We start from the raw sequence: 26124 nt of genomic DNA on the forward strand, positions 1-26124 counted from the left end.
TTTTTTTTTTTTTTTTTTTTTTTTTGGTACTGGGGATTGAACTTGGGTCCTTGCACTTGTCAGATGCTCTATTTTTAAATCTGTGTCTGCTCTAGATTTATTAATCATGTCTTGCACTATGGGAACAATCTCTGTTATCTGAGAATTATTTCTGATTTAATTTTTTCCAGATGCTCTTTTGTTGCCAGTTCATGGAGTCCAGGTGTTTGCATATCAGATTGTTCCATCTCATTGCTCTTTGGGGTTGATTTAGGAGATCCAAAAGTCTGGTTTTGAGACTAGTTTATGAATCTTCTCATTTCAACAGATGCAGCTTGCTGTGCCTTTGTTGAGGCAACTTTTTGCTCACCCAGTGGTCTGAAATTCTCAGCAAGCCATAGAGAATGGTCTTTTCTCTGCTGCTCACCACTGCACTATTTCCTGGGTTCAGTGTGGTGGTCTTCTGGATCTCTGAATTTCCCTGTTGTCCAGTTGGGGTTCTAGCTGGGGTGTGTGCACACTTGGGATGATATGTAGGTGTGCCTTTGGCTAAGGCCTGCCCTCCTGTGTACCCGTTGTGTGGTAAGGCCTTTGGCTGGAGGCTGAGTACCCCAGTTGCTGGTTTATGGTCAGGCTTCTGGCTAGGTTCTGCACACACTTACCAGTGGTATCAGGATGGACCTCTGGAAGGACCATCTGGAAGGACCTCTATTATTGTTTGTGGGCCTGTGCAGCTCTTTTCCCAGCATCTTTTTGCCTGGAGCTTGTGGACCCAAGCAGCCAGTGTCCTTACAAATATCTAAAGTAACACATAACCAAAATCACCATGTAAATTTTAAGATTTTTAACAATTACCATCATTATATGGATATTTACTTTCCTATAGTTTGGAAATAACTTTAGAGAATAGATTTTATGTTTATATTTTAGCTTAAATTCATTGAGCTCAAATACTAAATGGTCTATTGAACCAATATTTTATTTTTTATCTTCCTTATGACCGTGGAATTTCTCTGAATAATGACTGATATGATTTAAAATTAGTCCAATCTAGGAAGTCAATACATTTCATGGTTTTTATAAGCTAAGTTCTCCTTCTTAATAAAAGCTTGTTCCATCATAAGATTTTTTGAAGTATTAATGTTTAATTTTACATATCAAACATTGATGTTCACAAGTTATCGAATATTAAAGAAATTCAGGTTAATAAATTTGAACGAAAAATCATTAGCTAGTCTCTAATATATCTTGGCTACTCTTTGCTCAAACTCCCTGAAGAGATATTTTGATTTTTGTAAGAGCTTTCTCCTAGATTCAAGGCCATTTACTCCTTTCATTCTCTTTGATTTGTTCACCACTTATCAAAATCATAAGCTTAAAAAACTGTAGTTCATGTTAATTGTGTCATTTTAATGCTTTTTCTCCAAACTCAGGTGGCCAACAGCTAATGGGGTTGAAAAATGCATCCACTTCTTTCTGGGCAGTGCATTAAACAAGGGGCATCTATCTGAATGAACAGAACCACTGTGCTGTGCAAAAAAAAACCCTCGATCTTGGCCAAGTGCTTTTGGGGGCTTGAACTTATGCTTAATGTGTGCCCTTAGGGACTTGAGAATTAATTTAAGAAAAAGAAAAGACCTACTCTCAGAGGGTAGTCATTTATCCTCTTTTTTTTTTTAGAGGCCTGCTGCTCTCAAGGTTTTTGTTATCTTACTACCTTGCCTTCCCTGAAGTGTGTCTCCCTGCTGTTCTTCTGTTTCTCTGTTCCAGAGCCTATGCTGTCTTATTTGTTGGCAGCTAAATGAAATTTATTACATTCTTATTTTCTGAAGCAATTTTAAGACATGATTGTTGTACATCTCTTATTACAGCTAAAGTGTTGAAAGAAAAAAAAATAGGAAAGAGAAGTAAGCAAAGTAAACATTTTCTTGAATCAGAGTAAAAACACCCTCAGGCCTGAAATCAAAGAAGCCTACACTTGAAAATCAAATTATCAGAGTTGAAAGAAATACATCTAAATATAAAAAAAGCAACAGATTTTTAAGATATGTGTCTTCCCCATTCCTGCTCTAGGAACTTCAAATCTAGTATTCTTTGTTTCACTTAATTCTCTCCTTTTTAAAAAATTAATGAATTTTATAGGTACATTTAAGGTATTGTAGTGACATTCCTCATTGGAAATTTGCACCTTTGCATAATCCATCTTAGTTCCTATTTTTCCCTCATTTCCCTGCCCTACCTTTAACCCCTCCACCCTGCCCTATCTACAAAGACTTTGTTTCCATTTTTTGTTTTTCTCATGTTAATTCCATTCCCATCTTTTTTTTCCCTATCCCTTAGTTCTCTTTAATCTGGATAACTTCTAGTTATTTTTTCAGCTTTCATCCAGACACTATTTTCATTTCACCAGTTTAGTGCTTTGTAGCCACCCACAGTTAACTACTTACTGGCAATCATTAACCATACTCAGCCTTTCCCTAAATATTTGTTTTCTGACCTTTACATTTTGTGAGATTTGAGAGCTCTTGAAATCAGGACAGTATTTTACCTACTCAGTGCCTAATATACAACTATGTATAAGTAAATATAGTAAATATTTGTTAAATGAATAAATGAATACTATTAAATTTATAGAATTATATGAGAAACATGTTTGTTATAATGTTTGGGGGAAAATTATAGAACAATTTGAATGTGAATTTCACTGCTCCAAGTGACTGAAAATGAGACCATACATACCTGTGTATGTTTATTTCTAGAACTATGATATGATTTCAGATATAAGTGATGTCACTGGTTCAAAACAGTATTACAGGAGTCTTTGTGGAAGAGTTAGTGTAGAATTAAAAATTAAAGGATGCAAAAGTTTTAGATATAGAATGTATTTGGAAAATCCCTAGACATTGTCATAGTATAATGTATTTCTTAGGACTAAAAAGTTGGAGAGAGGGCAGAATCAAATCAGTGCATTTTAGGACCCCCAAAGCCAAATGACATAACTGAAAAAGTGCAGTACAGATAAAGTAGGTATTTTATAAATATATCACCATAAAGATAATTACAAATTGAAAAAGTGTGCAGAGCAAAAGGTATTGTCCATGTTATTGGAAGAAAGAAAATTATGTTTAAAAGACTCCCCTTGATCACAGCTGCATGCAAAGATTAAGATGTTAGTTAGACTTTAGAATATGGTAATATAAAGCTTAGCCTAAGCCTTCTTATTCCTTAAAATTTTTGAAAGGAATTTTGAGACAAACACTGTATGTCTGTAACACTCTGTGGATTATGCAAAACAAGGCTATATCCACTCAAAATTATTTAATTTTTATGATAATAACTAAATAATAAAACATTTTGTTACTGAGATATTTACTTTTTATAATTCTTTAATCAATTTACTTAATTCTATCAATCTGCTATTTAATACCTTCTTTACTGTAAAATTTATGGTCTAATAATATTAATTACACAGCAGCAGCTTCTCATTTGCTGAATTAAAACTAGCAGTGAAAATCTAAACTTTCTTAGTAAAGGTTTCTAGTGCAAGCAACATTCACTTTTGGTTTGGCATGAATATAATCACATTATTTTGAAAATGTAGGAAATATACTTGTGTGTAAGGGATAGCTCCATAGTTTGCAATGTAACTTTGCTACTATGAAGTGTGAAAACTTAAGGATAAATTGACAATTGTTAGAACTGAAAAGTTCTTCGCAACACTGTCATTCTAAATACAACCTTATATTGTACCTCCACCTGGTATTCTATCTTCCTAATGATTTGTTCCAATATGTAGAGTTTCTATTTAAATTTTAAAGTAGTTCACAGCTCTGATATAAATGGTTGCAGCTATGGCACAAGTTGGGTTACGCGGATCTCAAAATGTTACCAGTTAACCTGTGAAAGCATCCAACATTGCACAGCTAACAATTGGGGTCAGTGTAGTCTTGTTTCTGAAAGATTATAATCGTGGAAGCAGAACTGCATTTCACCCTAAAGTAGAAGAGCAAATAAACAGTACATTATCACTGCGACATTTCCAGGTGAATGAATACACTGAGGTACTATCACCGAAGATTATATTGGTATCCTTGAGGCTGTGGAGGGCTCATTTGTCATCTTATTTGCTGGTTTCTGACTTCTTAGCCTGAGAGTCCTTAGATGAGCTCTGTGACAACTGGTCTTCACTTGAGGCGGTGGGCTAGATTGAGAAGCATCAAGCCAAATGTGCAAATAGAATGTGAGAATGTTAGCCACCATTAGGGTGGTAAACATCACGGCAATGATACAATAATTAGATAAATATATCCTCATAGCCACAGGGGATGGTTCCAGGACCCATAGGATAGCAAACTTATAGTTGCTCACTTCTCTTATATAAAATGGCGTAGTATTTGCCTATAATTTATGAGCATCTTCCCATATATTTTAAATTACCTGTAGATTACTTATAACGTCTAAAACAATTAAAATAACTGTGCAAAACATTTGTTATGCTACATTCTTTTGGAAATCTTGACAGTAAAATATGTTTGTACATGTTCAGTACAGATGTAATTTTCAAAACAATATTTTTGATCTGTGGTTGGTTGAATCTGAGGATTCACAACTTATAAATAGAGAAGGATGACTGTATGTATAGCTTTGTCATGAAGTATATCTTCTTGATGAGGAAGTTTGGAATTTTTACAGGTTTACTTCTGTATTGGACACTAAGCCATAACTAACGTAGTCCCTTTCTGCTATATGTCTAGGTCTAAACCATCAAGAGTTGCTGTAACTTCTCCATAAAAATGATATGTAATTGAAAAGGCATGATTAAAACACACTATACACATTCAGTATACTTGAACCAAACAGATATTCTCCAGTTAGTACAAATTAGTTGCAAATTCTGAATTCTATTCAAGTGTTCCTCTTTCACAGACTGAACAGCTCTCTTTTTTGTCTAGATGGTTTTTACTTTTACTATTTATAAATTCTTCAATTAATTTTAAGTTTTAGTGATGTTTTAGTCATAAATAAGATTATAACTGCTAGTGGAAAATTGTTACTTTAAGCCTTTGGCTAAATATAATTATAAACATAATATTATTTTCAAGTGTTCAAGTCCAAAGACGTGGAGAAGACCTGATGGTAAAATAATTGAGATGGATACACAGTTCACAATCAGAGCCAGGGAGTTGCAAAACATCTATAAATGCATCAGGCTTCAAAATATCTCTCAAGATGAGCGATTGGATATACTCCTGACACTTAAGCACACTGTGAAGGTATGTTAAGTTTCTCTTAGAGTTGGGGTAAAATATACTATCAATAAAAAATTAGTTGAATATTGAAATAAGCAAAATATTTTTGCATTATGTAATTATAAAGATTATTAATATGATTATATATACATTTTTCATATAGACAACTATATTGTTTTATTTGGGAAAAGTTAGGTTTATGAATTCATATTTATCTGAAAACATGCAAAATATATGAGATAAAATGTAAACAGCACAATTAATATTTAAATATGTAAATGTAACTTTATGCACTGGATGCAAATATATGCAAATGCACAATGTGAGATTAATAGTTATTTCAATAAACAGCCATAATTATCTACATTATGTACATTTTGAACATTTTTCAATGAAGAAGTATTTTTAGCAGGTTTAAAACAGCACCATTGTATATGTTTTTCTCATGCATGTTTTTAATCACAGAAAATAAATTTAGACATCACACACAGGTCAAGTTTCCTCAGAAAACAGACTCTGAGATCTGGGTTTCTGTTCAAAAATTTCATTGGAGAGTGCTCTCAGGTTAACTTCTGTGAGGCTGTACAATAAGCAGATGGAGAAATTCAGTTACAGTGGAGGGTCAGCAATGACTTTAGCGAATCTCACCGAAACTCCGAAGCTGGGCAGGCAGACTTTGAGAGTTGTCTTGAGTTGAGTCAAGGGATGAAGAGGGCGTTTTACTCCCACACGGACCTTTTATTAGATCTGAACTGACCTTGGAAAGGAGGTGTAACTTGGATAAAACATCTGTCTTCCTCAGCAGTTCTCACAAAGGAATTCATCGAGACCTGTGGGGAGAATGGGAGCTTCCAGTTCGGACACCATGTGTACCACACATACTGTTTCTTGGATCCACCTCCTTCATTGGATCCACAAGTTCTGAGGGCAGTTTCTCTGATTTGGATGGGCTCTTTTTCCTGGAGAAAATTTTAGGAGCAAGGTTAATGACAAAACTATAGCTTCTATTGTAGCCATTGGCTTTAAGAAACTACTCCTGCATCTTTCCTCTGCCATCTGTTTTAGACTTCCTTCACCCTCAAGTAGCACTTTTACTACTGGTTTACCTACCATTTAAGAATGACCCATACCTTTAGGGCTCAAGACTATAGGTCACTGCTCTTCTCAAGATGGGGCTACAACACTTCCATTTGTTGTCAGAATTAGGTAAGGGTATACCCAGTATCCCAGTGCACAAGTACCCATGTACCCAAGAAATACCCAGTAACCTGAGAGCCAAACATTTTCCCCTGCCCCACTGGTTAATAACAGCCCCAGCCTTTGGAAGATTGAGGTCAATTCACTCCAGGTCTTTTGGCCCAGAGAAACAAGGTGTATGAGGACTCTTGCTGTGTCCTTCATTAGATGCATTTTTCTCTCCAGAAATTGGAACTCCTAAACTTGATATTGCCAGAGTTTTACAGAAAGTAACAAAAGTTCTCCAAGTAGCAAGTTGGGCCATTTCTGTCTCCATCTTTGTCCTTAGGGCTGGGCAATTTCAGAGGCTTCCCCATGGTCTTTTTCATCAATGTTAGCTCAGCCCACAGGTCAAGAAATGAAGAGGACAGAGTCTGTGCCAACTACCAAGTATCCTATTCCATTACTTATCCAAGGACCAAGGAAATGAGCATTGGATGTCTCTGTAAATCCAATGTATTTATTGTGAGCTATACCTGGGCCAAGACTTCATTTATTTTCTATTCTCAAATACCCTTAACTCTCGTAGGGTCCTGGACTTTTATTCCTCCATATTGATTAGTCCTTTGATTCAGGATGCTCAGAGAAAAAAGCATGACCTTTGATGAGGCAATTTTCTTCAGCAAGATGGCTCTCTTCAGCGGTGTGCAACCCCAGAAAGAGGCTCAGTGAAGAGTTGTCAGCTGCCACAACATGCAACAGAAAGACTGCTTCATTCAGGGTGTGGGGGTAATCTGGGAAGTACAGCTCTGCATTTGCTGCAATGTATATGGTTTTTATATCCTTAAAGAGTAATTCTCTAGTATCATTAGAACCAGTGGTGCCTTTCTGAGTCACTTTCTCCTTGCTGGGACAAAATATCCATCACCCACAAGTAAAAGGAGGAGAGGTTTATTGTGGCTTACAGTTTGTAGAGTTTTTATTTCATAGTCAGCTGGCTCCAGGTAGAAGAAAAGGAGCTGATGGAAAGGCAGACAGGAAGCAACAGCAATCAAGGAGGAGTTTTTTTCCAGGCAACACCCACAGTGACCCACCTGTTCCCACGAGACTTCACCTTCCAATATCACACCCAGCTATAAATCCATCAGTGGACTGATTCAGTGACGAGTATCATGCACTCATGATCCAGTCACCTCCCTAAAAGCCCCACCTATGAGTGCAGGAGGCCTTAGGGGCCACCCAGATATAAATCATAACAACAACCTGGCTTTTGTTTGTTTGTTTGTTTGTTTGCACCAGGGATTGAATTTGGGAGCTTGTGCTTTCGAGGCCCATGGTGCAACCATTGAGCTAAATCCCAGCTCCCCCCCTCCTGGTTTTTATAACTCAAACTGAAGATAATATCAGGCATATATTAGTCAATTATAAATTAATTAAATGAGCAGTTCAACTAAAAATACTTGGTTTCTGAATTGTGATTTTGAGTTATGGAAAATAGTAAGACACTTGACTGCCACTCTTTTCAGTTTATGATAGATATATCAATTGTTTATTATTATTGGTCATTTGTATTAACTGAAGTTTGCACATAAGTAGTGGATTAGATAACCATGTGGTCAGTCAGGTTTGATTATCAATATGACCCAAATTGCCAGGACATATATAGGTATAAATATACTAATGATAATCTGGTCCACTAAGATAACTGGAAAGCAGACATATTTAGGTCCATCTAAGTAAGCTGCATGATTACAAGCTTGAGAATTACACAAACATAACTCTCAGATACCCTATGTATATTGTTTGCCCCTTACTTACAAAGAGCTATCATTCTGTTGAGAAAAACAATACTAAGGTGTGCAAATATTTTTTCTTCTTTTTGAAGGGTCTTGTTACATAGTTCAGGCTGGCCTTGAACGTACTATGTAGCCAAGGCTGGCTTTGAACTTGCAGCCAGTTTTTCTGCCTAAACTCTCCTAGTGCTGGGATTACAGTTTTGTACCACCCATACCCATCTGTAAATCTCTTAAAATAAATTAAATAGTTGGGTTAGCCAGGCATGGTGGCGCATGCCTGTAATCCCAGCACTCCAGAGGCTGAGGCAGGAGGATTGCTGTGAGTTCGAGACGAGCCTGGGCTACACAGTGGGTTCCAGGTCAGTCTCAACTACATAGTGAGACCCTGTCTCAAAAAACAAAGCAAAACAAAAATTAAATAGTTGGCTAAACAGTTCTTACTCGGAGACAAGTTTTTATAGTTAGCTTGCATTTCTGCTTTTAGTGAGAACAGAGACACCGATGGCTTTTGTTTTGGATTACCTTTTCAAAGATGTTTTGTTGTAACTAGTCTTGACAGATGAAGCTATTAGAGAAGAAGAAACAATAAATCCAGGGCTAGGAAATAAACATGGTGCTTATAGGGGGCAAGACAAAACCCAATTTGGTCAAAAGCAAGTGGAAGTAGATATCCTTCTACGTGATATAAATAGGACAAATAACTAGATAATTAAAACAGCCAAATATGAACTCAAAAGATAATCCATGCACATAAATAATTTAACTGGAATATGTATATATTCATTTATTTAATAATTTTGCAGAGGATTAAGATATTTAAGCATGACTCAAAGACTGACTCCATGCATTTATGAGTATATAACCTTAAATAAATTATTTACTATTTCTGTAAATGTTTCATTTTGTATAAAATTAATTACTATGCTTCATAAGTAGGATGCTCTCAAAAAATAACAGTTATTATTCTGTTGACAATTAGACTAGTGCATGTTTAACCTGGCTATATGCTAGAAACACTTTGAGGCTTGAAGGAAATATTAAAATCTGCACATCCTTCTAAAATTCCTCCATGGCGAGGGAGCATTGATTCACACTTGTGTTTACTTTACCAGGGAGGTGCTGAACAGTGTGGCAGACGTTGTTCTGTAGTCACCGACTTGACTGCCTGCCTCTGCATTCACACTGTGCACCAGCTACTTTGGGAAGTCAGAGGGACTTGTGTTTTATGACTAATAAATACCTGTACTTCCTTAATCCCTTACCGCCTACTTAGTGCTTTCTCGTTCAACCATGCTTATTTTTATTACTTTATTAAAAATTATTAGGAATTACAATAAACGTGCATACAATAAATAGTTCAGCAAATACTAAGCGAGTCATTGAGAGCCTTCCCTCTGTGCCTCTTTCCCATCTTATCAAAACCTTTCTCTCATCTGTGAGAAGTTAAGTACCCTGCTAACTTTCATGGGAGTCATTTCTTTAATTTCTCTCTGTAGTTTTATTACCTCTGTGTAAATCTCTAAATAATATAGTTTAGTGTTATTTACTTTTGAATTATATTTAATGAAATTGTAGTACTATGTACTATGTAGTACCTGATACATAATTGTATTATGCATTATGTTTTTCAAAATTACTGTGTAATATTTAAACATCTTATTAGTGTGTAGCTACAGTCCTTTTTATGTGGAACTGGGGATTGAACCTAGGAACTTTGCACTGAGATATATTTTCAGCCCTTTAATTTTTTTTTTTCTGTTGTTATTCAGGGTGTCACTGTGTAGATCAGGCTGGCCTCAAACTTGCAGTGATCTTCCTGCCTCATCTTTCTGAGTGCTGGAATTACAGGCATGTGCTAACATGCCTGGCTAATTTTTGTTTTTGATGACAGTGTCTCACTAAGTTGTCCAGGCAGGGTTCAAACTTGCAGTCCTCCTACCTCAGTCTACCAGAGTGCTTAAATTACTTATGTACCTCACCACATCTGGCTAGTTCATTTGTATACCTTAGATGATATTCTACTGAATGAATAACCTATAAACTATTCATATGATCAACTTCATTGGTACTTTCTTTTTTTTTTCTTTAATTGAGTTTATTGGTACATTTTAGGGATACATTACGGTTACATTCATTGTTGGGATCTTGTACCTCTACATGACAGGTCTTGGTTCTCATTTTTTCCCCTTGTCTCTGCCCTCCCTTCACCCCCTCCTTCCCTCCCCACCTCTGCATCATGATCAATGGATACAGTGTTTAGTTATTTCGAATGTTTGGCTACTTTGAAAATAGCTCTACCTGAATACTTCTCTAAAGCACATATAAGTGGAACTGGTTATGCATATTAACTACTGTTAGATAATGCTGTTGCCTCCAAATTATTTCTACTGTTTTATAGCCCTATTAACACTGTTTCATTTCTCTTGGAATGCAGCTTCTGGTCTGTTTGGGTGATAATTTTGAAAATGAACTTAATGATTTAAACAAAATTTATTCTAAACACTTCTGTGTTTTGTATAGGAACATGAATGTGAACTGACCCAGGAAATCTTAGAATTAATTGATAGAGAAGTTGACCTTATGATGAGAGGAGTTAAACCTCAGAACCTTGAAGGACTTAGAAAAAGAATTACAACACTCTTTTTTCATTACATAAAAACACCTCTGTTTAATCCTGAAGCTGCAAGATACCTTAAGGTATGCTACTTTTTCTGCTATATTCTTTTTTTTACCCCCAGAATCCTAAGATGTGTTATATTCGACTAGAAGATCTTCAAGTTTTGCCTTAACTCTTTACTTGGAATCTTTGTGGAAAACTGTCTTATTGATAAGATCTCCTTTGAATGATTATGCTGATTAGTCACAACTTCTATGTCTGTTTCTTTGCTTGAATTCTTTCCTAATAACTGAACCAACTTTCCAGTTAATACTGCATTATGTGTATGCACCGTGATCTCTCACTCTCCCATGCTATTATGTATACAACTGTTTCCACCTGAAATACCATCATCTGTCTCACCAGCAAACTCCTACTTATATTTTTAAATACTCAACTCTCCTCTCCTTTCCTTCACTAGTCCTCAGAGAAAGTTGAAATTTTCATTTCTGAGATTGTACATTGTCCTTTATTTCTCTTCCTTATAATACATATGGTCATAATTATTGGAGAACAGATCCATGTAGGTATCCGGAGAGAACTCCAAATGTGATTTGTATTTGAATTACACTACCTTCTCCAACTTCGTTATCTTTCTGGGGGATTTTTGTCTCTAAAGCCAGGATAAGTGCCTCATTGTTTTCTTACTGTGCAAAACTCTTTAAAAACACTTTTAGTAAATCTGGAAGGGGATGCTGGAGATTTCTAAAGAATTATGTGTTTTTTTAATTTCAATGGTTATTTTTAGGGTTGTAATTGAAGAAGCTGACTAAAACTCCTTAGCTTTTTGACAAAGCAAAATCCACTCACCTTTAAAAAAATAAAGTGTTTACTTTTTATGTTTGTTCTTTTTAATTGATTTTGAAAACTTCATTGTATTATCAAAAGCATGCTAAATTGCAAATAACAAAAGCCCAATGAAAAGTTGCCCATTGTATTTTATTTTAGCCAGTGTTTCATTTGTCAAAGTTAACTTCTAGCCCTTCTCTACAGATGTATTCAGTTTATATACATTTGCAGCAGTGTTAATAGAGTGAATTTCACACGCTACACTTTTTCGTAATGTTATGGCATCCTAATCATTTTTTAAATTTACTTTTCCTAAAACCCACTCTTTTTGGTGAGTTTGGACAAATGACAACAGCACGACCATGACAAAAATAGTCCAGTGACCTCCTAGAATTTCCTTATGTTTCCACCTTATAGTCAGTGCTTTTCCTGAGCGCTCTACTTTTTTCAAACCCTGATTTGCATTTACTTCTATAGTTTTATATATTAAAGAATGTCTATTGTAGTCTAGATTTAAAATGTCCCTAGGGATGGGGATTTAGCTCGGCGGTTCGGTGGCCTGACTTGCAAGCCCAAGGACACGAGTTCAATCCCCAGTACCCCCCCCACAGTGTCCCCGAGGTCTCACGTGTTCAGAGCTGAGGCTTTGGAAGGTGACAGGATAATGGGGGAGCTATGTTTATCAGTGGCTTCATCTGTTGATGAGTTCATAGCTCAGTGTGCTATGAGAGGTGGAGCCTGACTGAAAAACATAGGTCACTGAGTGTATGACCTACAAGGTCTGCTCTTGTCCCTTCTCTCTCTCCATCTCTCTCTTTCTCTGCTTCCAGCTGTCAGAACTGAGAGCTTTCCTCCACCCTGCCTTTGCATCATGCTGTTTCTGTCTTTAAACCCTATCACCATGAACTGAAGCTTCTGAAACCATGAACCAAAATAAACCTCTCCTTTAAGTTAAAAATGTTGGGAATTTTGCTCCAGAGCTTGGAGAATTACTAATACAATGTCGTATAAATAGAATAATACTATTATGGAATTATATTTAGGCTTTGGAAATGACTTCTTTCACTCAGAATATTACATTTAAGATTTACCCTTGTGTTTGAGTATATCAGTAGATTTTTATAGCTGAGCAACCTTTTCATTATCTGGACCCTGCAGGAAATTTATTTTTATTCTTTCATAGTTGTAGGAAATTTGAGTTGTTTAGAATTTGGGGCTTTTATGAATAAAGTTAGTATATACATTTGCTATGAGTTTTAGGTAAATTGATTGGGATTAAATACCTAGGAAACCATTGCTGAGTCAATGATAAATGAATATTTACCTTTATAAGAGACTGCTAAACTGATTTTCCAAATTAGCAGTACCAGATTGCATCCTCATCTGCAGTATAAGAGAGTCCCAGTTGTTTTGCATCCTTGTCAGTACTTGGTGTTATCAGTTATTAATTTTGGAAATCATTGCACAGTGTGTAGCGGTATCTCATTATATTTTAATTTGTATTTCCCTAATAACTAATAATATTGAGCATCTTTTCATGTAATTTTTTGCCATATATATTTTTTGATGAAGTTTCTCACATTCCTTTTTCTATCATCTATTTTTATTGTTGGCTTTCTTTTGTTTTAAAATTTTGAGTACCTTAAACATTCTGCATGTAAGTTCTTGTACAGGTACAAATTTCCTATGATGAATGTTATCATTAATTAATTGTAATTCATATATTTTAGATATGAATAATGATGACATTCATCTTAGGAAATTTGTACCTGTATGTGATATATCTTGGTTTTTCTTTTTTCCCCAATCCTCTCCTTCATCTAAGTTCATCAGAAATATATTTGAAAATAATTTCTTTCAGTTGGTGGCTTGTCATTATTCTATTAATAATATTTTTAACAGGTAAGAAGTTTTTGATTTTGAAAAAGCCAAATTTATTTTTGAAGTAAATTGTAGTTTTGGTTTTGAATTTAAGCAGGCACAAGAATTTTCTCCTATAATTTTGTCATTTTATATTTATAATTAGGCCTACAATTTATTTTGAGATATTTTTATAATGTAGAAAAGATTAATGAAAATTATTTCTTGTTTTGTTTTAAAAATTATTCCTGTATAGTTTTATGCAAAAATAATTCTTCACTGAATTGTCTCGATAACTTTGTTAAATATAATTGGTTACTTTCTTTCACTCTCATCAAGAATTCTTAACTTGGAGTTAGCACCTACTTGAAGTAGAAAAAGGACAAACAACAGTTTGCAAGACAGTAGACATCTGGCCACAGATGACAATGATCTTTGAAAGACAGGAAACAAATGAAGCAAGCCTGTAATTGTCCCCTCTTGATACCTTGAAAGAATCATTTTGATAATGGAATAAGGAAAGAGAACAGGCTAAGCCCAGAGGATTCCTTGCGCTGAATAGAAAAATCAAGCCTTTTCTTGTTCCTTGAGACTAACACAGATAATGTTTTCAGGACATAAAGGTAGAAGTGAGAGAAATGTACAGAGAAAATTCTGGAGAATTGCAATCCTTCTTTCAGGTATTCAACTGAGTTCTGAACAGTGCATGAGTATAGCATTCAAGTACAGGAAAGGTAACAATTGTAAGCATCACACAGCTGATTTCACAGTGCCTGTTCCCCAGACAAGAGTGGAAAACCTCACAGTTCAGAGTGTGAAGTAGGCATCAGAAAGGGTTGACTCAGTATTTGGGAATACTGAGAGCGGCTTTGTTCTTGCTTTAAAAAAAAAAAAAACCCTAAACGATCAAACTGTTTATAAGTAACTATGTCTCAGCAAAATGTTTATGAGTATTTATAGGAAAAAAAATCCACAATTTAACAAGGTAAAAATTACAATAATAGCATCCAACAAAAATTATTAGACATGTAAATAAAATATTGAAACAAGCATATGTTCATAAGTTAAATCATAGAACATATTTTTTAAATTAGAGAAGAAAATTATAACACATGAGATGAAAAACACATTGGGTTAAATTAAAAGATTAGACAATGAAGAAGAAAAGTTTACTGAACTAGATGAAGGCAACAGAAAGTATTCAAAATAAAACATGGAGAAAGAACAATAAAAATTTAAAAAATCACGAAACTTTGGGCTAAGTTCAAGCAGCCTAATATATGTATGATCAGTCTCCAAATGAGATTAGAGAAAGGGGATACAGAAAACATTTTGATGAGATGATGGCCAACATTATAATAAATTCGATGTAAAGAAATGAGTCCACAGATCAAAGAACCTCCGTTAACCACCAGCCAGAAGAAACATAAAATATATTACACCAAGTTACATCATAATCAAATTAGTCAAAACAAATGATAAGATAAATTTTAAAAAGCAAGGAGGGACAGAAAACATGTATGGGGACAAAGATAAAGATGACTGTGGATTTCTCACTGGAAATAGTACAACTGAGAAGACAGTCAGGTAATATCTGTAAAGATACTGAGTCATCTGCAAAGAAACTTTTATCTCCTCCTTTCTCATTTGTATTAGTGTGTTTTTCCTTATGACACTGGCTTTACCTTTCAATACAATATTGAATGGGAATGGTGAATAGAGAGAGATATCCCTTCCCTCTTTGAGATTGTAGATAGGAAAACATAAGATTTTCATCGTTGAATGCAGCATCAGCTTTAGATTTTTGTAGCTGTCTTTTATCTGGCAAAAGAAAGTACCTTCAATTCCTAATTTGTTGATAGTGGTTTTGTTTCTGTTTTTGATTTTTAACAAAGGATGTGTGTTGAGTTTGGTTAATTTTTTCCTGAGTTAATAGAAAAGATTATATTTTCATCATATTGCATCATTTTGATACTATTTTCTTTCTTATGTACTCTTCTTTAATTTTCTGTATCTCCTAAAAAATCAACATTAATAACTTTGTTATTTATTATTTTGTTATTTATTATTTATTTGTTATTTATTCTTTTCTACTTGATGCCTACATATACAGTAATTGCAGCTGTGATTGACTTCAGTAACCTAAAAACAAGCTAAATTATCTCCAAGCACTTGGGGTATCTTCTTAACTCTTGCACTTAAGCGCACATATTTTATTCATTGACAGTAATCATGCATTACTTTTATTCAATCTCATTCAACTACAAACATTTTTGAACATTATCTGTGTGCATAGTAACAAGGGGGGCCAAGAATATAGAGATGGTCTAAAGGGGTCAGAGTATCATTCTGGAGCAGCAGGCAAACTCATAACCAAGTGCTATAGAATTACAGAGGGTGGTCTTCATGTCATGTTAATTCTCCGAAGAACGTGTCATGAACAAAAAAGTGGAGTCTTCCAGTGTAGTGGGAAGTAAATTTTTTAAAAAATTTTGTTGCTGTAGAAAGGTCTGGGATGGAAATAAACTTGGGAGTGCTTATCATTTGGATGACATTTGAAGCTGCCAGAGTACAAGATAGAATAGCAAAATTGGGGATTTTACTTTTCATTCTCCAACAGGATAGAAACAAAAATTGCAAAGATGTAAGAGCTCTTAGAGCTGGAACAATAAAGACAGTGGGAAATAACAGCTCATAGCAAACAGGAGTAGATATGCTTTGCAATAATCAAAGAACTCTACTGGGGATTTAGTTCAGTGGCACTGCGCCTGCCTTGCAGGAAAAAATAAATCGAAGAATTCTATATCATATTGCCACAAAAATACTCTGGTATATGATCATAAGAATATTCTGACTCATTAGTAGTTGGTCAAATTATATTTTGTATGCTCTATAAAGAAAGGGAGTTTACAATATTTTAGTAAGATTTTTATCAAACAATTAAAACAAACTGTTTTGGTTCAAGGTGAGATAAATTTTAGTTGGAAATTACCAAAAAGAAGCTTCTCATTTATCAAAGATAGTTAATTAGTTCTATTATTTAAAGAAAAAATAATTTTATATAAAATGATCAAATAGTGGAACTATTTATTTAATTCATCAAATAAATTTAAACCAGAGACCATATTGTTTTCTACGAAATTTGAGATTACTTTTCTGTTTACATAAATGCAAAATATTTAGCTCATTTATTTGTGACATATCAATTTAAAATAAAAGATTTCCTTTTTCTAGTAACTAGAACAAATTTGTCCATCGATCTTTCTACAGTTAGGGGACGTGCCCTTTAACATCCCAGTTTACATTTACCAATAATAAACTGTCACTGACTTTCAAAGGGTGTAGCTCATTTGTACATTTTGAGTTGGCCTGGTAGGAGAACTTGAAGAAACACCATTATCCTGACACTACTTTCTGGGAGAGAGCCAGGGTGAGTGCTCAGCCTTCTCTAGATCACTCTTCCTTGGCTAAGTTGTAGCTCAGTTTAATCAGTGCTCTCTGCCATCATATTCATAGTAGGGACAGGCTATATTCTTTCTTGTTCAGTTTCAGATAGATAGAGAATTTCATTTCATGGCTTATAAATAGTCTGTCCCTATTGACACACCCAGGGAGAGGTGTGTCAATTGGTTTTCATGAAGTTTCCCAATATATCTGTCCAGCTTAATTCCTGGGAGGCAAGAAGAGAAAATAATTGTTAAAGACAAGCTTAATAGGTAAAACTCAGAAGAAGAACTAGAAACGTTGCCTTCTTGTTCAATTGCATGTCTAGATTTCCTCTTTAACCCAGAGGAACTAATTGTTTTAAATGTGTGTACTGTCTTACCACCAAGAATTATAAGGTACGAGACAATGAATTTTTTTTGTCAGTACTTCTTTTTAGTATTTAACCTAATCTTTTTATCCTTTCCCTTCCCTTTCTGTCCTGCCCTACCCTGTCCCCCCAACCCTCCCTTCTCCTCCCCTCCCTCCTCTCCTTTGTTCCTTCACTTTTTTTCTTTCTATTATTTAGGTCCCTCAAGATCCACTTAAATTTTATAAGAAGATTTACTTTTGCCGCAGTTGCCAGCTGTATCTGCCTTCTACAGAATTTGCTGTTTCATCTACTTCACACCATGTATTCAAGTGTCGTCACTGTGTTAACCTTGAGAATGAGGCACAAAGACGAGAATCCTATTTGAAGTATAAATGTTTACTTCAGCGGCTCTACTCTTCCGAAGCCAGTTATGATGACGGTGCTCAAATTGCCTTCTTGATGCAGGTATGATCCGTAAGGGTTGCCAATGACTGAAGTCTGTCTTTAAGGAGATTGTCTTCTCAGCAGGTGTGGTGACGAAAGTGCAGTGCAGTTGAACATATTATCGTATCAGAAAAGATACTTTTGGTTTCCTAATGTAGACAATGATTGCATTCCTGACTTTTACATGGAGACATCTCCTTGGTATTTAAGTATTGTGCTATACTCTAGGTATGCACTGGTGAATCAGACCTTGTAGCTTAGAAAAGAAGACAGATATTAAAATGATTATGTTTCTGTAACAGCAATAACAGTCCTCTGGGAGGAAATACTGAGTACTACAAAGTATTAAAAGTGGTACTGCTGTATTTTGTGGGCCAGCAAAGGCTTCCTTGAGGATGTGACTTATAAGATGAGACAAAAGAGTGAGTAGGATTTAATCCAGTGACCTTGATAAACAGAGCATCACAGGCCATGGGAATAGCATTCATGAAGACCTAGAGGCAGAAACGACATTGTTCTATTGCAGCAGAGGTGCTATCCAGTGTGGGAGTCTGATTTTTAGATTGGGGAGATAGGGTGCATTTAACACTGTTTAAAGAATAGTCAAGAGGAAGAGATTGAAGCACAGGGGCAGGACATTGGAGCCAACATAACACATTCTAGCTCTGCAACATAACAGCTCTATCTCAGGACATGCTAAAATTGAATGCACCTCAATCTACTCACCTGTAAAATGGGAACATCAAATGTACCTACTCTCAGAAATTATATGAACATTAAATAAATTGATTATAGGGTAGGATCGTTTCTTTATACTATTGTTTAAATAACACAAACAAGGGAACATAGTGTGTGGAATGGCCTTTGTTAAGACGAGGATTACCTCCCTTATTGAAATAAAAGAGGAAATAATGATTCCATATCCTATGAGTTACCTTCTGCTGGTCTGTTTCCATTTGTTGAGAGATATTATGGAGGACAGAATTATGAAATGTATGGAATGTCTAGGATATTTTCTAGTGAAATTCTAGTCTTTGCAGATGGGGGGGAATGAATTGTGAAAAACTAAAATAAATTAGGACACACATGAAGCACTATTAGTGAATGGGCTAGACACTTTTCTGTTACTCAGACATAATACCCAGTACCTGCAGTTTAAAGGAGGAGAAGTTTATTTTGACTCAGGGTTTCAGTCAATATTTGGCTGGATTCAAGGAAGAAAGAACATGGCGGTGGAAAGCTGTGCATGGGATCATGACCAGGAAGCAGAGAGAGAAGGGCAGAGCCAGGGACGAGCATGTGCCCTTTTCAGTCGTGCCAGCTGTAACCTACTCCTTCTGACCCACCTCTGAATGTGAAATTTTGGGGGACATTTTATGTCTAAACCATAACAGTGACACAGTTAAGAGGAGTGAACATGACTTCATGTGGTACCAGTCCGCCTAACTGTAAGATTTTCTTCAGTAAAGTGTGTACAGGAAGAATGTGAAGAATTGAAACCATTAGAGTTACATGTTTTACAAGAAAAACACAAGAAATGGAGATGTCTGAATGGTAGATTTCGGGCAGGAGGAAGTTGAGTGATGACTCATGTGCGCTGTGATTCTGAGAAAGGCCGCTGAAGGAGGAGGGAGGTGAGGGCGATCAACAGTGTGATGGTCAGGGATTTATATCGGGGCCGGTTAACGAAAGGTAGTTCGAAGGACCCAGTGAACGAGCTGGAGAGAAGAAGGGAGGTAGGAATCTTGATTAGCTGAGTGGGAACCTGGCGCTACAGAGCGGAGAAGTAATGAGGGACCTCTTCGGCTCATGTAGAAGTCCTAGAGAGTCAAGGTGTGGAGGAGGTAGGTGGTTTATATTATTGTTGAGGTAACTCCTGAGTGGGCAGCTTTGGGGTTGGAATTGGAGTCCCCTTCCTATTGATATGTGGGGAGTCTGAGTCATAGATTAAGGAACCTCATAATTGAAAATAAAGACAGTGTCATGCTGTTGCTGAGATGAGAAGCGCTCCCCCTTCTGCTAGGTAGGCCTTTCTGGGCTCTTTATAGACAGCGAATGAGTAGACATTTCAACCTGCCACGCCGTCAAGAGTCTCTGCGTTCTTTTTGAAGTGTACCATAGATATTAAATAATAATAAAATATTATTTCCACTTTTTTTCTGCCTCATCCTTGACAAGAGTTCTTTTCAATTTAAAAATATATAAGAAGTTTGGAATTTTCCAAGCGGGAGGAGTGGGCAATGAGAAATGACATCGTAACTGCCTTAAATGGGGGAAGAGAAGATAGGAGATGAGGCCAGTTTCTATCCTTTTTCTTAACTTTCCCTGAGCTGAAACTGTGGACACTAATAATATCCAATGACAAATTTTGCTTCTTTTAGAACAAGATAGGGGTTAGATTTTAAAAATATTATGGGAATATTATTCTACTAAATTAATATTCCTCAGTAGCAACATTAACCCAGCAAAAAAGAGCTTATATGTTTCTTATTGAGAGGGTAGTCTTTTCTTATGCTGTTGTGAATATTATCATTTGGGACAGTGTTCAGTCTTCTGGTATTATTTATTCTATGTTCACCCAAAGAAGAAGAAAAATGATCATATATGCAGTATTCGTAAGTCTCCCCTCTTCTCAATATGGTTCCCGGAGGCTATTTTGGGAAAGTAGGCTTGGGTAGCTCCCAACATCAACAACTTATTAATAAAAGAAACCCAGAAAGAAGTACTGATCTCAACAATGACATTTGTGCGCACAGACCGTCAAATAGGTCATTTTCTGTAATTAGATTATTAATTAAAATTATGTTAAATTAAATCAGAAAACAGGTAATGCTATGAATAAAAAATTTTAGGTGTTCGAAAAAATAGTTTCCAAAAATAATATGCTTTGTTAAAAAAGGGTTCTAAGTCCATAGCTTTCAAATATTTTGATCATGATCTATACAGTGATATGTGCTTTTATCAAAACCTAACATAGGCATGCATGGCAGTATTAGTGATGATAATAATAACCAACATTTAAACAGTGCTTATATGGCCCTACACACTTTATATGTTGGTTCAGCCAACACAATAATCCTATGAAAATAGGAATTACTTTCGTTCTGCATATGAAAAAATTTAAGATCTGAGAGGTTAACTAACTTTCCCAAGTTTACACTGGTAAGTACCATCACTGGGTTCAAACTTAAGCATTTTAGTGTTGCCCCAGACACAAAGTGTTCTCAAAATAATATTTACCTTTACTGGTATGGATGCCCTCAGATATTTTGTGCTCAATCCAAACCTACTCATTCTAATCTTCCTTTGGAGAATTTGGTGTCACCCAAGAGGTAACAACCCACAGTTTAAAAATACAGAGAAAAAGTGGTTACTTATCTTTCACTGGAATTAACACTTTATAATATCTGGAAACCCTTTGGCCCAGTCAAGTGAAGATGAAATTAATCATCACATATATTGAATAAAAAAAATCCCAGAAAAGTGTTTTCACCTTTCAGATAAGATTAATCTCTGATACTGTGCTTGTGTTGGATTTTTGGGCCTCTTATCTTGCTTTTCAAATATCTTGGCTAATAGACAAATACAAGTGCCCAAGAACTTTCTCCCTTGAAATTGATATAATTTTGACAAATATATACTTCAGCAATATTATTGCCAGGCATAATTTAAATATTTGAACTTTCTCACGAAATTGTAAAACTTATGGGCAAAGATAAAACATACAGTATACTGAATTTGAACGTGATGGCATGTACACTGAAAGGATGAAATCTAAGATGTGTAAAAAGTAAAGTTAAGCTATGTGTGGTGGCACATGCCTGTAATCCCAGCACTCAGGAGGCTGATGGAGGAGGGTGGCCACGAGTTCAAGGCTGGCTTGGGCTACACAGCAAGTTCAAGGCCAGCCTGAACTACATGATGAGACCCTTTGTAAAAAAGAAAAAAAGTTAAAAAAATAGTAAAAGTTCTCATACTTAGAGATTTTGAATGTTTGTGTAGTCAGTTGGTTTACTTGGAATCCATGCAGGTATTCCAGAATATAATGGGTGGTATTATTTCTCATTATTGCAGCAATTTCAAGTATCACACTTATTGCTTAGTAGCCAGTTCTTCATGTCATGTGCACATTTAACGTTTACATGCAAATAAATATCTCATTCTCCTTGAAACTTTAAAAAAATTTTATGACAATTGACGCATTTTAAAAAGTGTTAATAAGATACACATTTTTTTTCTTTTTAATTGAGTTTATTGGTACATTTTAGGGATACAGTACAGTTGCATTCATTGTTGGGATCTTGTACCTCTACATGACAGGTCATGGTTCTCATTTTTTCCCCTTGTCCCTGCCCTCCCTTCACCCCCTCCTCCCCTCCCCATCTACAAACACTTCATTTCCATCTTTTCTTTATCTCACAATTTTTCTTTTCCCTTATTGCCCTTCCCCTACCCATCCCACCTTCCCTACACCGTTAGCCCCTTCCTTCCCATTTCACAATGTCAGTAATCTTATTAGGATCTTATGTATTATTGCAGTTTATTCACACCAGAGAAACTATTCGCTATTTACACATGTGTGATTTATTTATTTCACTTAGGAGTATATCTTCAATATGTATCCATTTTCCTATGAGTGAATCTATTTTCTCATTCTTTATGTCTGAGTAATATTCCATTTTATAGAAAAACCACATCTTCTTTATCCAGTGTCCAACGGATGGGCAAATGGGCTGTTTCCAAGTTTTAGCTGTTACAAACTGTGCTGCTATAAACATGGGTGCATATACTTCTCTGTGATATGATTCTTTTAGTTCTTTTGGAAAAGATACCCAGCAGAGGGATGGCTGGGTCAAATTGAATCTCTAGTTCCAGCTCTTTGAGGTAGCTCTATATTGATTTCCACAGTGGTTGTACCAGTCTGCACTCCCACCAACAATGGAGAAGTGTTGCTTTCTCCCCACAACTCTGCCAACATTTGTTATTGTTTGATTTCTTGATAGCAGCCATTCTTTGGGGGGTGAGGTCGAACTTCAGTGTTGTTTTTATCTGCATCTCTCGAATGAGCAGTGATGTGGAACATTTTTTCATATATTTACTTGCTGCTTTTATTTCTTTGTCTGAGAAATGTCTGTTCATTTCAGATGCCCCTTTTTGAATTTGGTCTTTATATTTGGGGGGCTGATTGTTTTGAGTTCTTTATATATTCTAGATAAGATAAACATTTTGAATATGAGTGAAATTATATGAAATATTACATTTTAAGGTCACATAGATTTTTTGCATAGCAGCTGTTATAATATTGTCTTTTCCTGAATGAAGTAAAAGCTAGGTTCCATTAGTTGAGCTTAATAGTTGAATTATTCATTTATGAAACAGTGTAGTAGGTCAGTGATAAGGTCTTTTTCTTGTGAAGTTTGGTAAATTTAAGTTTTATCTACTGATTTTATAGAAAATATTCTTGCTTTCTCACACAAACTTTTAAAAAGTAATAATTCTTTTTTAAATGTTTATACTTTGTCAGGCATCTTCTTACAGTTCTAAATTTACACATAAAAAGCTCATGATACAAAGTGATTTCAAGAGGGGCCAGGAATTTAGCTCCGTAGTGCTGCCACCTGCCTCACAAGCACAAGGTCTGGAGTTCAATCCTGGGTAACCAAATAAAAAAGAAGATTCCAAGAGGAGGCTGGGAATGTAGTGTAGTGATGAAGCACTTGCCTAGTCTGTTTGAGGCCCTGAGTTGATCCTTTTAACAAAAGTTTAAACGCTTATTTTACTTCCCTACCTTTGCTTTTTAAAATTAGAAAAACAAAATCTTATAGTCCTTTACTTTTTTCTTTTCCTTTTTTATATTCTTACAGTCTTTTTAAATCTTATACACAATGAATTATTTCATCTTTATTAAATCTCAGATTCCTCATTTATAAAATGGCAATAAATAGCTCTAAAAAGATCTTATCATTGTCCTAAAAAATTTACTAATGATCTTTTAAAAAAGCATTTAGTACCATATATTTATACAGGTATTAGTCAGGTATTATTAATGTACAAGTAATGAACACACTGAAAGAAATATATTCAGCTTACTGTAGGTTAAACATAGAGTCATCGTTTGAGACTAACAATGTAGTCGAGCATAATGGACAGAAGTTTGGTAAAATACAAGGAACTACTACTATATGCCACTGAAACTTTATGAATGGTATTTTGTAAAGTAGTCAATATAATTTAATTATTTTCTCAAGTCATATAATTTTTAAAAGTTTTTATTTACAGTAAAACAAAATTGTTTTCAAACTTAATTTGACTGTAGCTCCAAGATATTCAATACCTGATAGAGAACATCTGGATACCCCAGTCTGTACTCAGTGCCTGGGACGACCTCAATGACTTGGTCATGGTGAGATGGGATAAGTCCTGTGAGTGGTCCCCCTGGAATTGCATTCTTCTTACCAAAGACGAAGCAGCTGCTCATCTCCAGCTAGAAAGTATTGAAAAGGTAAATAGGTGAACTTTATTTGGGAAGTTAATTTGATCATTAAAATTATTAGATGTGACTTGATTACTTTTTTAAGTGCATTCCCTAAGTGATATAAAGGCATCCATTGGATTAAGAGATAGATTTTCTGGGCTAAAGTAACAAAACATGTGGATGATATACATAGCAGAGATTAAAATGAAAAGGGAGAGAAGACATGAAACACATAAAGAAAAGAGATATGAATGTCTTAAATATCTAACTGTGATACTACACTCTTCTACTGACAGCAAGTTCAGGTGTGTTAATTTCACGGTGAGTTTCATCAAGGCAAGCACCTGTTTTATTTATTTGCATCTACAGCTCAAATACAGACAATAGTGCCTGTCACAAGCTAGACATTTAATATGTATTTTATGAATAATTAATGGCTGTTATCACTACATAGGCATTTGGAAGGCAGAATCTGTCCTCCTTTGATTAATCCTCGTGAGTCTACCTAAACTCACGCAATTGTCAAATGAAATTTTTTCATAATGTTGCATGCTATATGGCAAACATACTGATGAGGCATCATTTTTCACTTGCTTCCAGCTAAGTAGGAGTGGAGAAAGCACTGCAAAAATTAAATGCCATTTAATTTCAGTAACTTACAAGATACGTTGTGCAAAATATTTTGATGAGCAAAGTCAAGGGGCCTCTGAGGAGTTCATAGAGAGCTCCACTTAGTCTAAGCAAGCCTAGAATCACAAGAACTGATACCAATTCTCTGTCTTCAGTTGATTAAGTTGCTGCACCTTTAATTCCATATAAGATGCCAGGGAAATAAAGAAATGATATCATTAATAGTTATTTTGAATAGTAACATTCTCTGCCTTGTGTTATTTATTTTTTATTTTTTAGGGAGGGGGAAGGTATAAAGAGAAGCTAGTCAAATTTTTTATCATTTTGTCAATAATTCTTCAGAGTTTTAAGAAACCAGGCTAAGAAAAATTTCACTCTAGGGATTGAAATAAAGGACAGCAAAAAATTGAAGCTGTGTTAAATGTTACACTTAGTAAACTAAGCTGCCTCATAAATATTTAATCACTCGAAGCCAAGCCAAATCTAGCAATATCATTTCATCTAGGACTCACAATGAGATTGAAGTTCATTCCCAAAGATGATATTCTAGTGCTTCTTCAATTAACCCACACAACTCCCTTTGTGCATTTGATCAAATCATTGCAGTATCAAATTAAATGTTGTATTCAGATGCATTTCTAACTTCAAGATACCAATCTCTCTTGATTTCTGTAAATGGAGCAAAGAAACAAAGCAAAAGGCTAAAAAATTTGCATTTTGTACGGTTTGTGGCTGGTGTAATCTTTTAAGTATTAATACTCAGTCCACTTAAACAATAGTTTATGTTTTCCAGAAAGTTAAAGCATTTCCAGAATTTCTTTCATGCACAAAGATACTTGACTTTCCATGAAGTAAAATATACTTGGAACTTAAAATAATCTTGACTCCCTGAAGTCACACAAGTTATAAAAAAAGATGTGGGAAAAAGACTTTTGTTCTGTGAACTTGCTAAGTAAGGCAGATCAATCTCTCATAGTGTGCACAGTGTGCAAGGCAGGAACAATCATGGACTAAAAGTGAACAGTCCTGACCCAGTTCTAACAATGTTCAGGACATTACAACCTGTCCTCTTTGCTTCATAAAGTTTTTTAGAAGATTAGCTAAAAATGTGGAATCAGTAACTTTATCTCTGCATTATATCTACCTCCCATATAAGGAAAAAGGCTAAAGATGGTTGACGGGTTTGTCCACTATTTAAAGAAGTCTGTCTTTAAAAAGATTTCTTACAAACTTTATCCAAATGTGTATGTGTGTGTGTGTGTGTGTGTGTGTGT

General features: G+C 35.3%; 1 protein-coding gene across 1 annotated transcript in view; it reads left to right on the plus strand.

The window, feature by feature from the left end:
• Iqub (IQ motif and ubiquitin domain containing) overlaps positions 1 to 26124 on the plus strand; it is a 77825-nt gene that overhangs the window by 48684 nt on the left and 3017 nt on the right. Inside the window, exons 10-13 of the mRNA XM_033758023.1 lie at positions 5082 to 5252; positions 10721 to 10897; positions 17518 to 17766; positions 24062 to 24247. Coding sequence (XP_033613914.1) covers positions 5082 to 5252; positions 10721 to 10897; positions 17518 to 17766; positions 24062 to 24247 — 783 coding nt within the window. The remainder of the gene's footprint in view (positions 1 to 5081; positions 5253 to 10720; positions 10898 to 17517; positions 17767 to 24061; positions 24248 to 26124) is intronic.

This window comes from Fukomys damarensis, unplaced genomic scaffold (assembly GCF_012274545.1).
Source record: "Fukomys damarensis isolate Sample0158 unplaced genomic scaffold, DMR_v1.0_HiC HiC_scaffold_4, whole genome shotgun sequence".
Classification (NCBI taxonomy): Eukaryota; Metazoa; Chordata; class Mammalia; order Rodentia; family Bathyergidae; genus Fukomys; species Fukomys damarensis.